The sequence below is a fragment of the Panthera uncia genome, chromosome X (genome assembly GCF_023721935.1).
Source record: "Panthera uncia isolate 11264 chromosome X, Puncia_PCG_1.0, whole genome shotgun sequence".
NCBI classification, from domain to species: Eukaryota; Metazoa; Chordata; class Mammalia; order Carnivora; family Felidae; genus Panthera; species Panthera uncia.
Window position 1 is genome coordinate 54,266,884 of NC_064817.1, and position 15,023 is coordinate 54,281,906.

General features: G+C 44.2%; 3 protein-coding genes across 4 annotated transcripts in view; 2 read left to right on the forward strand and 1 right to left on the reverse strand.

The window, feature by feature from the left end:
- The window catches only part of ARR3 (arrestin 3), a 7,053-nt gene extending 6,498 nt beyond the window's left edge, over positions 1-555 (forward strand). Inside the window, exon 12 of the mRNA XM_049643256.1 lies at positions 229-555. Coding sequence (XP_049499213.1) covers positions 229-325 — 97 coding nt within the window. The 3' untranslated portion in view covers positions 326-555. The remainder of the gene's footprint in view (positions 1-228) is intronic.
- A 4,891-nt stretch (positions 556-5,446) lies between these two features.
- Positions 5,447-8,793, reverse strand: PDZD11 (PDZ domain containing 11). The gene is made up of 7 exons (XM_049643912.1): positions 8,702-8,793; positions 7,853-7,952; positions 7,320-7,403; positions 6,991-7,047; positions 6,596-6,694; positions 6,028-6,088; positions 5,447-5,868 (listed from the first exon to the last, which is right to left on the reverse strand). Exons 2-7 carry the CDS (start codon positions 7,937-7,939, stop codon positions 5,834-5,836), a joined length of 423 nt encoding a protein of 140 aa, XP_049499869.1. The 5' UTR covers positions 7,940-7,952; positions 8,702-8,793; the 3' UTR covers positions 5,447-5,833.
- A 96-nt stretch (positions 8,794-8,889) lies between these two features.
- The window catches only part of KIF4A (kinesin family member 4A), a 119,905-nt gene continuing 113,771 nt past the window's right edge, over positions 8,890-15,023 (forward strand). The window contains exons 1-4 of one of the 2 annotated variants that reach the window (XM_049643914.1): positions 8,890-8,977; positions 9,300-9,440; positions 9,556-9,670; positions 13,556-13,746. In XM_049643914.1, coding sequence (XP_049499871.1) covers positions 9,321-9,440; positions 9,556-9,670; positions 13,556-13,746 — 426 coding nt within the window. In that variant the 5' untranslated portion in view covers positions 8,890-8,977; positions 9,300-9,320. Of the gene's footprint in view, positions 8,978-9,012; positions 9,441-9,555; positions 9,671-13,555; positions 13,747-15,023 lie in introns of those variants that run through there. The other variant, XM_049643913.1, reaches the window with a different exon arrangement.

Genomic DNA, 15,023 nt, shown 5'->3' on the forward strand with positions numbered 1-15,023 from the left:
CTCCATTTTTATTTCCCCTCCAGCGCTCTAGAGGGTGGGTGGGGAGGGACTTTTGTGTTTGGAAGGTTGGGGAGGGAACTTAGGGAAACAAGCCAGAGTGGTTAGCTACGGAGAGGGGGCTGAGGATCTGAGCTGGGAAGCAGGGAAGGGATCACAAAAAGGGAGTGAACGTGGACAATGCCCAGCAAGTTGTTCCTAACCCTCCATTCCATTCTTCTGCTTTGCAAGCTCTGAGGACATAGTCATTGAGGAGTTCGCTCGTCAGGAGCACCGTGGGGAGGAGAGCCAGGAGGCTTTGGCGGCGGAGGGGGATGAGGGAAGCTGAGCACCAAGCTCTGGTGCCTCTGTGTGGGAGCCCTACTGTAACGCTCTAATAAATCAGCTTGTCCAAGACATACCTGGCGATATCTTTGATATTTCCTTCTCCGGGAGGGTAACGGCACTAGAGAACAGCACTTTCTGCCCCTGTCAGTGAGTAGGTTACTCTGTAGCGTGTGCTTTTCCCCTAAAGGACCCCCGACTTTCCTCTGCCAAGGCTACCCACCCTCCGTGGGTCCTTCAACTCTCCCTCAGGGCCCTGGCCATCCCTACCCCAGCGCTACCACCGCAGCACCCTACTACCTCACTCTGGTGATCACCGACCTCTCCTCCCCGCAAGAGCTGTGGGCGTGGCCATGCTCCCAGGCCCGAGGCAGCGCCTAAGGCGAAGAGCAGCGGTTGGACTGAGAGCTCTGGGTGATCTCTCTCACCACCCTCGCAGGCGAGTCCCACAGGGAAGCCAGAGGCTTCTCCTGGAAACCACTGAGACGGTCTCTGCACAAATCTGGGGAAGCAGAGAAGGGAGGGGGGTATCTGGTTGGGCTTTGGAGATCGTGAGGTGTGACGGTACGGTATGGTATGGAGCGTGGGGGAGAGTCAGGGAAACCAACTTCCTCCTCGCTCAGGGTGATGGTTGGCCTACTTACCTACCACACAGTGGGGAGGATACCGCTCATCCTCCCCACTGGGGCACGTACTACATACAGCTTCAACTGCGCCTGCCAGGTGAGCTCACCACCAAGGCATCACTCAATACATTTTTAAATGTTTATTTATTTCTAGAGACAGAGAGCGCAAGCGGGGTTGGGACGGAGAGAGGGAGACAGAAAATCTCAAGCAGGCTCCAGGATCTGAGCTGTCAGTACAGAGCTGGATGTGGGGCGCCAACTGTGAGATCCTGACCTGAGCTGAAGTCGGAAGCCTAACCGACTGAGCCACCCAGGTGCCCCTCACACGATACATTTTTGCCCACTCCTCAGCCAGTTCACCTAGGGATTCTTCTCAGTTATCTATTGTAAGCACTGAGAAGCTGAGCCAGGACAACCTTCTCAAGGGCCATTCTCCACTTCTGGTTCTGAGACTACCTGGTATTGGAAGTAGAGGGGTGGAGTATCTGATTCTCATTTGCAGGCAATCATTAGAATTGATTTCCTGTCTAAGAAATCAATAGTGAATGTTTACTCTCATATCACTAACCTCAACCTCTTAGGCCTATTCATAACAGTAGGGTAGCACCAGCCTAGATTATCTGTGGATAAAGAAGGGGAAGACAAGGGGCACCTATGTGGCTTAGTTAATTAAGCATCCTGCTCTTGACTTTGGCTCAGGTCATGATCTCGTTTCATGGGTTGGAGGCCCACGTCCAGCTCTACACTGACAGCTCAAAGCCTGCTTGGGATTCTTTCTCTGCCCCTCTCCCATTCATGCGCTCTGTATCGCTCTTAAATAAACTTAAAAAAATTAAGGGGAAGAAAGATATGAAGCTTCCCCAAATTACCAAACCCTGCTTTGTTTTCTCTGCCTTCATCTAATCTCCACCTATAACAAAATCCAAGAGGCTTTGAATCCTTAAATCTGCTACTCTATAGGGTCTTCCTTAATTAAAACAGTATATTGAGATTAGACCTGTGCAAGGATGGTAGGCCACTTGGTTTGTGGCCATAGCAGCCACCTTTAAGGGACCTTGTTCCTTTGGTTCTTTTTATTTTTCCTTTATTAAGTTCTAGCCTTTAAAAAGCAAGTGTCTTTCCTTTCTAGACATTTTCTTATGCAGGTTCAGCTGCTGCTATGGGACACAGCTGGCCAGGAGTGCTCTTGAAGCCTAAATTCCTAGCTACATACATGGTTCGACTATGGCTGTGGCTGTCTAGGACATCACGACTGTTATGGCATGTTTTATTTGAAAAAGGGATTGAGGGAAACAATAGGAAGGTTGGTAAGACTAGCAGAGTGGAAGTGCAAGAACATTACTTTCTCTAAACCTTTACTAAATGTTTCAACTCTCCGCAACAGTCTTGTAGACATCAATGCTTTAAAGGAGACACATAAGTGGGTACAAGATGTATGCACAGAAAGAGATGATGACATCATCATCGTGTTAGTGGGTAACATTGATCTGAACAACAAAAGGTAAGGTATAACTACAACTTCTGGCACACCTAGGGTTCCATCTCTATGGGGAGGGTCTACTGTGCTGTATTGACATGGAAGGAGTTACCAGTTTCAGGGACCAGAAAGATGATGGGTTAAAGGCTTCTATGGTTCCTGTCCTGGGGAGGCATCATTATACCTCAGCAGGATCTATCCGTATCCACTTTGAGTTACCACTTACCGCTATCTGGTCCCTTACATCAGTTCTCATTTGTCCAGACAAATCTCTGCAGACAATGGGAAGGAAAAATCCAGAGACCTCAATGGGATGTTTGACACCAGTGCCAAAACTGGTCACAACGTAAAATATGTAATACCCATTTCCCTTTATAATACTTCTGTTGCACTCTTAGCTCTAGCTAACCCCCCCTACCTACCCCCCCACTGGGGTTGGTATAAGGGTCATTTTCCCATCATGCAGTACAAAGGCCTGGGATTGTCTCTGAACCTGGACTTTCACACACACACACACACATAGCTATTCTAGCACATGGCTTCTGCCCTTCTATCTAGAATTCATTTCCACTGAAGGAAGAGGAGTATCCTTTCTCCAAGCTTTGCTGGGACAGGAAGTATAAAGCAGAGAAGGCAAACCCTTTGCTGAGTTGATGGCCAAGCCTGACTATTTAAGGGAAAATGGGACTAACCAAAAGTAGCTCCCTGGTTTGCCTTCAAGCAACAGACATAAGATCAGAATTCCTCTTCTGGGTCTCCTAGCAGCTTCCCTGGGAATAGTTGAGATTTGACCCCAGTCACATTACTCTTACCTTAACACACACCTCAGTGGTTGAAATCCAATTGGAGCCCTCCATGGAGTCAGGCATCAAAATCTATTGCTCCTTTTCATAACTTAGTCTCTGCCTAATTTGATTAATTTATTGCATTTGGGCTTCCCAGTAATCCATCCCCACCCCTCAAACTTACAGTTTAAATACCTGGATACTTACTAAGCTTTCACACAATTCCTGAACTTAGGAGCACAACAAACCATGAATGGTGCCTTGGTGGCTCAGTCGGTTGAGCGTCCTACTCTTGATTTTAGCTATGGTCATGATCCCAGTGTTATGGGATCAAGCCCCACATCAGGCTCCACGCTGAGCATGAAGCCTGCTTGGCATTCTCTCTCTTCCTCTCTCCCATTTCCCCCGCTCATGCTATCTCTTTCTCTAAAATAAAATTAAAAACAAAACAAAACAAAACCCCTGAAAATGCGATCATTCTTTCTTGACTGCCTCTTGCAGCTATGGGGTGGAAAGTTCTTGCAGGGCCCAGGAACCCCACCTTACTTTCTCTTACTGCTCAAAGATATCTATAGGGGATGCAGATCTACAACAGCTGGGATACCTCAAAGGCCAATACAGTTCATTCCCCACTGTTTTCTTATCTACACCCTCAATAAATGACTGGTCCTTTTGCCTCAGCCTGTTATTGCTCATGTCTTCTCCACACTATACCTGTACCTTTACAATGCAACTCTATCATGCTGGTGTACCAACAAAGAACCATTCCAAGTATCTCAAAGTGAGAACCAATTTAGGGCAGAGGCTTTTTGCCTCTTAGGCTCATGGCACCTTGCTGGGACTTTTTAGCACGTTTACCACACTTAGATGAGTTGTCTTAAAACCTGTTCACCACAGAGGCACCTGGGTGGCTCAGTTGGTTAAGCGTCCGACTTCAGCTCAGGTCATTTTCTCACCGCTGGTGAGTTTGAGCCCCATGTCGGGCTCTGCACTGACAGCTCAGAGCCTGGAGCCTGCTTCCAGTTCTGTGTCTCCTTCTCTCTCTGCCCCTCTCCCACTCATTCTCTGTCTCTTTCTCTCAAAAATAAATAAACGGTAAAAAAAAAAAAAACGTTCACCAGAGGGAGAGTCAGGGAGAGTCTTGGACCTCAACATTCAGAAGACTCACTCTGCCAATATGCCTTTGGGCAAGTATCTGAGCCTCCAGTTTTTCAGATGGCCACTGGGGGGCAGCACAGCAAATAGGAGCATAGAATAGGAGTGGGATTTTGGAGGAAGCAGACAGCTAATAATTCTACCTTCAGTTCTACTCATTAGAATGTTGCTACTTGACAATAGCGCATAGTAAAGCTGATGGGATTTATAGAACAAGCCAGAAACTCCTCATAGAGATATACTATTTAGGACTGTTTCCCATATTTGAAGATTTAAAAATTCAGATTTCCAAGTTCCACCTCAGATCAAAAAAATCACTCCCAAGGGAGGGGCCTGGAAATACATAATTAAGCTTCCCAAGCTTCTTTCAAGGGAAATTTGGGACTTTCATTATGGGGTACTTCACCCCATATCTCATTAGAAAACTTTCTTCTGAATGGGTATTTTAAACATGCCAACGGAAATGGTATAAGGTGTGGCCTGGAATATCTAACAACGGACTGGCAACAAAGAACATGGCAGGTTATTTGGGGGCTGGAGTAAAGAAGACAAGGAGGTCAACAGTACCATTCAACCTACAAGGTAGAAATTGGGAACCAATTTCTTAGTGCTGTCCCTGAAAGCAATGCATCCAAACCTCCCCCTTCATTTGTGTACCAGATCCAAGAATCTGGGGAAGGAGAAGATAATGACATTAATACCATCCCAGCAGAGAAACGTCCAAAGCTCATGAGGAAAGGGGCGCTGCTTCCTCCAGTACCCCTAACCCTATACCATTCCTCAGTTACACTGAAGGTAAGGTTTCCGGGCCTCCCTAATGGACTGGCCAGATAGAGATGGTTGTGAAGTAGGTATAGTGTTGCTGTTACTTGCACTGGCTTTCCTCTCTTTGGAAGAACTTTTGTTTTGGACTCAACAGCATTGCAAACCCAGTCAGTATCATCCAAAAGTCAAACCAGCATTTCCTCAGCATTGCCTTTTACTTTTTTTGGCAGAGGATGGGGCAGGGGGAACAGTCCCAGGGAGTCTCCAGAGTGTATGAGACTGGTAGTGCAAGGATGGGATGAGATGGCCAGGTAGATGGGGTGGAAGGCCCCCGAGATTCGTTTTTCTTTTGGTTTCTATATGCTAATGAAAACAATATGACTTATGCATAATTGTCTCGCACATGGTATTCAATAAATGTCAGTTGCCTTTTCTAGCGGGATTCTCCACATGCTATACCTAGGTATCATCATCCTTCTTTCAGGGAATGAAGCTTATCTAGAACACTAGGGAACAAAAACTGCAGTACAGTTTGGGTAATGCAGATGGCTAGCTGGTTTGGGGCAGGGCGTCATTGTGTCCCCATCCTCTCCACTCTGCTCTGCTAGGGTGGGGCCAAGACTAGAGTTTCCCAAGAGGCTTCCCTGAGGCCTAGTCAGCTTATCCTAGAAGATTCAATGTGGAGGGCTATGGGCTGCAACTCTCTAGTGCACAGTCCTCTCTTTTTGGCGATGATAATCTGAGGAAAAGAAGAAAGGAAAGGAAGGAACGAGTAGGTTATTTATAGGCCTGAGCTCCCAAGTCCCCTTCCCCAACTTGTGGAGCCTTTAGTAATCAGTATTTAAAGAGTTCCTACCCAGGGCCCTGCCAGGTAAGTAAAAAAGAGAGTGGCACTTACTGTAAGGAAAGAAGCGGACACGCATGCTGATTTCGCGGGCTGTCTTCAGGATCTCAACAGCCTGGAAGGAACACAGCAGCTTGTACAAATGAAGAGATATGACCCAGGACAGTATCATAACAGGAGAAAGTTGGCCACTCCAACCTTCTGGGTCACTAATAGCTGCTTCTTCCTAGTATACTTCATCAGCAGAGATTCCTTCCTTTTTTAAAAGTTTATTTATTTTAAAAGAAAGCGTGAATAGGAGATGGGGGAGAGGGAGAGAGAGGGAGGGGGAGAGAGGGAGAGAGGGAGAGAGAGAGAGAGAGAGAGAGAGAGAGAGAGAGAGAGAGAGAGAGAGAAGAATCCCAAGCAGGCTCCACACTGCCCGCACAGAGCCCAACACAGGGCTCAAACTCACGAACCGCGATATCACGACCCATGCCGAAGTTGGATGCTTAACCGACTGAGCCACCCAGGCACCCCAGCAGAGCTTCCTTCTGATCAAGTTACAGATCAGTCTAATCCTGTCTAACCTTCCTACCGGGGATGGCTTCTTGCCTCACCACAGCACAAATGCTGTGCTCACCTTGCTGTGCTCAATATCTTGGAAATCCACATCATTCACAGCTAGGACTTGGTCCCCTTCCTGAAGTCCTGCTCGATGTGCATCAGAGTCAGGAATTACCTGTTTGTTGGTAAAGAGAGAATATGTAAGATTGAGGTGACATCATTTCAAAGGCTGTAATTAAAATTAAGTGTTCTTCAAATGTAAGGTGCTATTGTTTTTGTGTGTGTGACAGTGTAGGGAAACAGAGGGTTTGCTGGGTGAGAAGTTTTAAATGGGAAAGGGTGTCCCCATTATGCCCCTTCTGTAAGTCTACTGAATCATCCTTCTCCCAGGCTTTAGGACATCAGGATTCTGCATTCTGATAACTTTAACAAAGGGAAGTAGCAATATGGTCGCTTACCAGGCACACATACCTTGGAGATAAAGATGCCTAGCTGGGAGGCCTTTCCTCCTCGGATATTAAATCCCAACTGCAAGGGCACAAAAAGGGGAGGTGACTCAATATAGACCACAAACACAAAAACATCTAATAGCGTAACTATACATGATAGCTTGGCTTACGTGTTCCTTCCTCAGAGAGAAGTCGAAGTTGTGGAAGTGGTATCTCAGATTTTCTGCCCATTAAAAAGCTTCCTTACCTCCCTACCAGATTTACCATCCATCTCCTCAACCACTGTCAACTTCTGGGCCTGGTACAGACAGAGCTAGCCTGGAATAAGACTCAACTGTTCCTTAAGCTCACCTGAGCTCCAGGGGGCTTCTTCAGTGTGACGATTCGGGGAAGAAACTGGGTCAACTCATTGTTGTAGTCTGGGTGGTATACCCTCTGCAAGACATAGCAACCACAGAAATCTTACTACCAGCCTTAGATTTTACACTCACCTTCATCTTGAATATAAATGTATCACCCTGAAGTCAGGAAAAGGTGTCGTCATGGACTCAGTTTTAAGTAGAACAGATAACACTGTCCAAATGGGCAGATGGATAGCACGGGGAAATGTCAACAGCCCAGTAGCTCCCCATATCTTTACCTTGACAAGATAGAAACTAAGGCTCTGAATTTCCAGAATTCTCTGGTGTGAATGAACTGTGACAGGACAATAACATAAGAAGTCCCCAATGGGCCCAGTTGCTCAGAATCCAACTTCTGGGTCCCCTGGCTACAACAAAGGCTAGAATTCACTCTCCACTGAGCTTTTTTCTAACCCCACCATCCTACCTTTCACATATCATCTCATGCCCAAAGGGATAAACCCCCTACTCAAGCATTCCCACCTCATGAGGAGGAATCCATGCCGGGGGATTCTCATAAGCAGGCAGGAAAACCACCGGGTAGTCATCATAAGGAATCCGGCTGTCCATCTCCAGCAAAGCCCTGAATGGAAGGAAGGGTGACTCAAAGCTGATAAAAACGGTTCAAAAAGCAGGGGCGCTTGGGTGTCTCAGTCGATTAAGCTTCCCACTTTGGCTCAGATCACGACCTCATGGTTTGAGTTCGAGCCCCGCGTTGGGCTCTGTGCTGACAGCTCAGAGCCTGGAGCCTGCTTCGGATTCTGTGTCTCCCTCTCTCTGTCTCTGCTCCTCCCCCGCTTGTGCTCTCTCTCGTTCTCAGAAACGAATAAACATTAAAAAAAAAAGGTTCAAAAAGCAGTCCAGCAAGCTCCAGAAAACAACCCCAATCCGTCCCAAGGCTGTTGGTCTATGCACTCAGCCCACTTCTAGGTGATAAAGATTGAGAGAGAGAAGGAAGAAAAAAGATGGAAGAAAACTTTTAACTTTGCTTAAGATCTGGATGCCAAGCAACCGGTTAGGTAATCCATAGAGATGATCTCCTTTCTCACAACAATACTGCAAATAAATGTTACCATCTTCATTCTAGAGAACAGGAAATCGGGAGCATCTAAAAAGATCTGTCTATTCTGGGAGTCCAAGGGAGGGCTGACTCCAACTGTCCACAGGGGCTCGGGGCAAGGCACCGCTCCCACATTCCCTACATGTGATCAGTAATGGTGGGGGTCCCCAGATCGAGCCTTCCTTCACCACCAGCCACCTTCCAGGTCTCCGCCCCGCATCCTGCCTGAGTCCCACGTACACGACGCGCAAATGCCGTACCACTTCACCCACCCGCAGGCCTCCGGCACTTCAGCCTCCGCTCGCCGCCAATTCACTCTGGAAGCCGGAAGCGGATGCTCAGATGGGTCGGAAAGGGCGGGTTCAGGGTGCGGCGCGCAGGCCCGCCCCTTCCCAAAGCGTCTTCCTGCGCGCGCCGACGTGTGTGCTGTGCCCGCAAGCTGTCTGTGCTTAGATTGGCTGGCGTCTCAGGGACCGATTTGAAACTTGGCGGTTAAAGCTCCGGCTGAGATAGGGCGGCGGGAGATAGGGGAAGGGACGTTCAGTTCGGTGAGTGAAGGGGCACACCTTAGCTCAGGATCTGCCTTTCCTGGTACCGTGGGGCTTTGGTTCTTTGTCGTCATCTCCGCCGGGGGCTTTCCTTTTCATTTCAGGCTCTACTTCGCTCTCTTCAGAGTGTCGGGCTGACGGGCTGCCCTGTCTGAGGGACAGTGACTTTCCTGAGGCAGCGATCCCCCCTGGGATGGGGAGGCTGCCGCCGCTACTGCTGAGTTCCGTAACCAATCCATCCCACCCTCCGAGGAGGACCGGAACTCCCACCCCTCCTGACCTACCAAAATTCATCAGCAAGTGTCTTCTTTTCTCCCCTCAGAGACGGTGCTGCGGTAGGATCATGAAGGAAGAGGTGAAGGGAATTCCAGTAAGAGTGGCATTGCGATGTCGCCCTCTGGTCCCCAAAGAGATTAGTGAGGGCTGCCAGATGTGCCTTTCCTTCGTACCCGGGGAGCCACAGGTGCGTAGGCGAGTCCTGGGCTGGCCTCTGAACAGCTGGGGCCAAATGGCAGTGAGGAGCGTGGTCTTGCCTTTCATTTTTTTTTTTCTTACTCCTTGTTCTTTGCCTTCTCTAGGTGGTGGTTGGTACTGACAAATCCTTTACCTACGATTTTGTGTTTGACCCCTCTACTGAACAGGAAGAAGTCTTCAATACAGCAGTAGCACCACTCATAAAAGGCGTATTTAAAGGTGAGGCTATGTAATTTCTACTCCTTCTTGAGCGTGTATTATGTCAGGCACTGTGCCTTGGTGCTGCAAATGTAGGAACAAATGAAACATGAGCCCTGCCTTCAAAAAGCCCACAGCCTAGGAACTAACCCAGTGTCATTTGTGAAAGTCTGTACGCTTGAAAGTAGTTTGATACTGTATTTGTTGTAGGTGGTTCTGCTCATCTTTGCCTTGTATATACATTTTTTGTTTGTTTGTCCTGGAACTCCATTAGATTCTAAGTTCTTTTATGGGTGCTGAAGATGATCGGTATACCAACCTACTTAAGGCCCAGGTACTGCAAAGCCTGTTGAGGGATTCAGAGAAAGATCATATAGCTTCCAGGCCCTGGAGGAGTTCAAAGTCCAGGAGTAGGGGTGGAAGTGGATGACTACATACATAATTTTAAATACATAAAAAATTTTAACCTTTTTGCACTTACCTTTAAGAAAAGACACTTTATTTTATTTTAATGTTTATTTACATTTGAATTTTGAGAGAGAGCACAAGTCGGGGAGGGGCAGAGAGAGGCACACACACACAGAATCCAAAGCAGGCTCCAGGCTCTGAGCTGTCAGCACAGAGCCTGATGTGGGGCTTGAACTCACCAACTGTGAGATCATGACCTGAGTGGAAGTCGGACGCTTAACCCAGTGAGCCACCCAGGCACTCCTAAGAAAAGACATTTTAACAGTTAAAAATGCATAATAGACTCAATCCTCCTATAGAAGTAGCACTGTTTTCAAAGTGGTATGATAACCTAAAGGATGGCACTAATATTGCCAGGGGATTAAGGGTGAATTTCACAACACAGGGAATCTTTGAGATAGGTCTTGAATGATGAGTAGAATCCTTAGGTGAAGAAGGATATTTTCTAAAGCCCCCGAATACTCTGACCAGTTAATAATCTTTATTAAAGAAGCTAAGGCTTTAGTGTTGTTGAAGACCATAGCAGGGTTCTAAAGAAGGGAGCAATGTCTGAGAGGTGTCTAATTATTGTTATTCTTTTTTTAATGTTTATTTTTGAGAGAGAGAGAGTGAGTAGGGGAGAGGCAGAGAGAGAGAGGGATGGAGGATCCGAAGTGGGCTCTGTGCTGACAGCAGCAATCCCATTATGGGGCTCAAACTCAAGAACGGTGAGATCATGACCTGAGCCAAAAGGACACTCAACCGACCGAGCCACCCAGGCACCCCTAATTATTGTTATTTTAGTACAGAGGTTATTCAGGATTCAAAGCAGTGATCTACATAGAAGTAGAAGCATGGCACACCAGTCCCTTAAAGATGAAAGGCATGTTTGTACATCACCTAGTCTTACTTTGTATCCAAAGAAAAATACTTTCCAGCAATATCTGTAAGTGAACTTACACCATCTATTTAAAATTCTTTTAAATAGGGATAGGGAACTCACTAACTCGCAATAGGGGGTCCTATTGGTTGGATTTTGGACAACTCTAATTGGGTTAGATTATATTGAGATGAAATTTGCTTCCCTATAATTTCCAGTGATGTTAGTTCATCCCTCTAGGTAAGTAGAAGCCTTCTTACAGGCAACAGCTATTCACGTGTTTTTTTCCCCACTTTTTTAAATGATGTTATGGCTCAGGACACACTGAACACTGTTTTACATTTTTTCAATATTAAATCAGGGGCACCTGAGTGGCTTAGTTGGCTAAGCATTGGACTTTTGATTTCAGCTCAGGTCATGACCTTGTGGCTTGTGAGTTCAAGACCTGAGTTGGGCTCTGCACTGTCAGTGCAGAGCCTGCTTGGGATTCTCTGTATCCCTCCCTCTCTGCCCCTCCCCTGCACGCTCTCTCTCTCTCTCTCTCTCTCTGTCTCTCTCAAAATAAGTTAATAAACTTAAAAAATTTTTTTAAAATATTAAAGCAATAATCTCAAACTTATAGAAATGTTGCAAAAACAGCATAAAGAACTTTTTTTCCTCTATCATTTGAGATGAATTGTTGACCTAATGCACCCTGAATGTGTATGTATATTGGCTACAATCAAGGGCTTCCTCCTACATAACTACAATATAAAGATCAAAATCATGAAATAAGCATTGCTGTATTACTACCATCTAGTCCTCACACTTCTTTCAAGTTTCACTAATTGTCCCAATAATGTCCTCTAGAGTAAAAGGATCTCATTTAAAAGCACTTATTGTATATAGTTGTACTGCTTCCGTATAGTCTGTTTCATTTTAAAGTTTTTCCAGTCTTTTTTTGAAGATCACAGGCCAGTAATTTTGTAAACTGTTTATCAGTTTTGGTGTGTCTGATGTTATGATTAGATTCAGGTTGCATATCTTCAGTAGGAATATCACAGAAGTGGTGCTGTATTCTTTCCTTTGAATCTTATCAAGCAGCACATGATGACTTATTTCGTTACTGCCGATGTTCATTTTGATCATTTGATTACAGTGTTGTCTGCGAGGCTTCTCCACTATAAAGTTAAACTTTTTCCTATTTACACATTTGGAAGACAATTATATGATTCTATCTAAGTCTTCTAATTAACCATCCCTCCTTTCCTTTAGTTATTCCAGAAACAGTATGGTTCCCAGGCCCTTCATCATCTGGTCATCTTCCTCAGAATGTACCTTCACGGTTTAGTAAGAGCACTATAGTTCTACTTTTATCTTAACTTGGGAAACTATAAGAATCAAATTATAGTCTTTAGAGGCAATATAAAGTAGGTAGCGATTCTAATATGTATATGTTTGATTAACATTGCTCTCAGTTGCAAAGGCAAAGCCAATATTTTTTCACTCAGCTCAGTGACATCCTCTTCTACTCTGAATTCCCAATACCAGAGAGCCCTGAATATTTTGGAAAAAGTACTGAAACTTGGTTTCCCCAGTTACTACTATATACACATATCTGTGGTATTGTAGATGATTACAGAATGTTATGTTTTTGCCCTGTAGTTGTGCCAGTTGACGCTAGCTATTTATTACAGTGGAAATCTTGATTTAACATCTTATGATCTTTCAGAATATCAAGGTCTTCATTTAGACGTACAAGTTCTTTTAAAAAGAAAAAAAAAAGGCCAAGAACCTATATCACATTAAATCATACTTAAATGATGACATGTCTATAAGGAGCCTGATAATATGGTCCAGATGCACTGAGAGTTTAAATAGGGAGTGGATGCTTTCATTGGTTGTAAAAAATCCACTTTGTTGCCTTTTCAGATGAAGACTGGTAATCAAAAACATGTATGTTGGAATTCCTTCTATTTATGCAACTTCTAAGACTTTCATTTAATTCCCATAATTTAGAATTGCTAGAAGTAGAATTATAAAGCTCTGAATGGCTTTTTGACAGTGACTGGGCCACCTTTATTACCTCATTCATATCTTTAAATGTTTTACTTCTTTGGGGTACTTGGGTGGCTCAGTCGGTTAAGCGTCCAACTTCAGTTCAGGTCAGGATCTCATGGTTCATGAGTTCAAGCCCCACATCAGGGCCCCACATCAGGCTCTGTGCTGACAGCTAAGAGCCTGGAGCCTGCTTCAGATTCTGTCCCCCTCTTTCTCTGCCCCTCCCCTGCTCGCTTGCTCTTGCTCTCTCAAAAATAACATTTAAATAACTAACTAAATAAATGTTTTACTTCCTAGCTTTTAAGGGCCACAAAGAGGGGCACATATTCTGGAGTTGGTATTTTTTTTCTTTGCTTATTTGGACTAATGCAAAATCATGGCACCCATCTAAGTTTTCTGTATGTCTGCTAGTCCTAAGAGACCCTTGTCTTAAGAGAGCAGTCTCAATTTTGTTGCAAATAATTGCTGAAAGAAGTTGAGTATATTGATTGGTTGAAAATATTTAAACACCACTATGTATGTGACTTCTGTTTTGCCAGGATACAATGCAACCGTCCTGGCCTATGGGCAAACTGGCTCTGGAAAAACCTATTCAATGGGAGGTGCATACACTGCAGAGCAAGAGAATGAACCAACAGTTGGGGTTATTCCTAGGGTAATACAATTGCTCTTCAAAGAAATTGATAAAAAGAGTGACATCGAATTTACTCTGAAAGTATCATACTTGGAGGTAAATGATTTATCTTTAATTATACAGAATTCAAATGTAACTTGGGTGGAAAAAATAAATCCAAATCATGTTTTTCCTGGCATGACTCAAATTAGTAAATTGCATTTTTAGTAAATTACATTTTAATAAATTGATAGAGAAAATTTACTGGCTCAGTTGGATCTGGCTCCCACCCAGTTCTTTTCTTGTCAGAAGAGTCTGTTTAATCTGATTGTTAGAGGAGTTGGCATTGCCGTATAAAAAGATAATAGGAATTCTTTAATTCCAGTTTGGCTTCCACTGCTGATTCCCTGTAGAGTATGCAGAAAAATATCTGATTTCCCTTTATTATTTTGAAGCCTAAGTGATAATGCTTCTAGTTTCAGGAAGAGTGTCATAAAAAGTGGGTGAAGTATTGAGCTGTGTGTGTGATAATAGAATGTGTTTATTCAACAGATAGTTATTAAATACCTACTGTGTTACAGGACCTGTTCTAGGTACTTAGGATATATCAATGAACAAAACATAAAGATCCCTACCCTTGTGGGGTTTTCATTCTAGTGAATATCACTATACAAGTAGATGGGCCAGTTATATCTAACCTATGACATCAAACCTATGTTTAAGAAATTTGTGGCTTCTGGGAAACTAGTTGGTTAGTTCCCTAGTAGTGATATCTTTAATAAGCAATAATTAAACTTACATAATTTAAGCATGCAATTATATATTGTATGTGAATACTTCATCCTGGAGTTGAATCTTAATATGTATAGGAGGTGTGGAGTTGGAAGATGGGGAGTTAAACATCATTAAGATTAGCCTTCTTGAATATCTTGATTAACCCAGTTGTGGTCAAGGTAATCAAATGTAAAAATTACTTAAGAACTTCCTATGTTAAATAGTAGCGACAGCCATAATAGCAAACAAATATGGTGCTTACTATCTTCTAAACACTGTTCTAAGTTCTTAGAGTTCTGGTTGTTGAAATATTGGTTGCCACTTCTCCTGTTTGTTTTTCATTTCCCCCCTCCAATAAGGACCCTTTACTTACATTTTAATAATCAGGAAGGTGATACTGTCATGCCACCATCAAAGAACTGAATTTGGGCACCCATGTAACTTTTCATTGTGTCCAGTATTCCCAAGAAACTGTCTTAAGAGCAGTCTCGATTTTGTTACAACTAATATGTGAATTCATTCTTGTAAGTATCAAATGGTTACATGTAGAATTAAAGTCCTTTTCTTTATTATAAGAATAAAGTGTTGTGAAATATTTTTAATACAGGAAGTCACAAAGA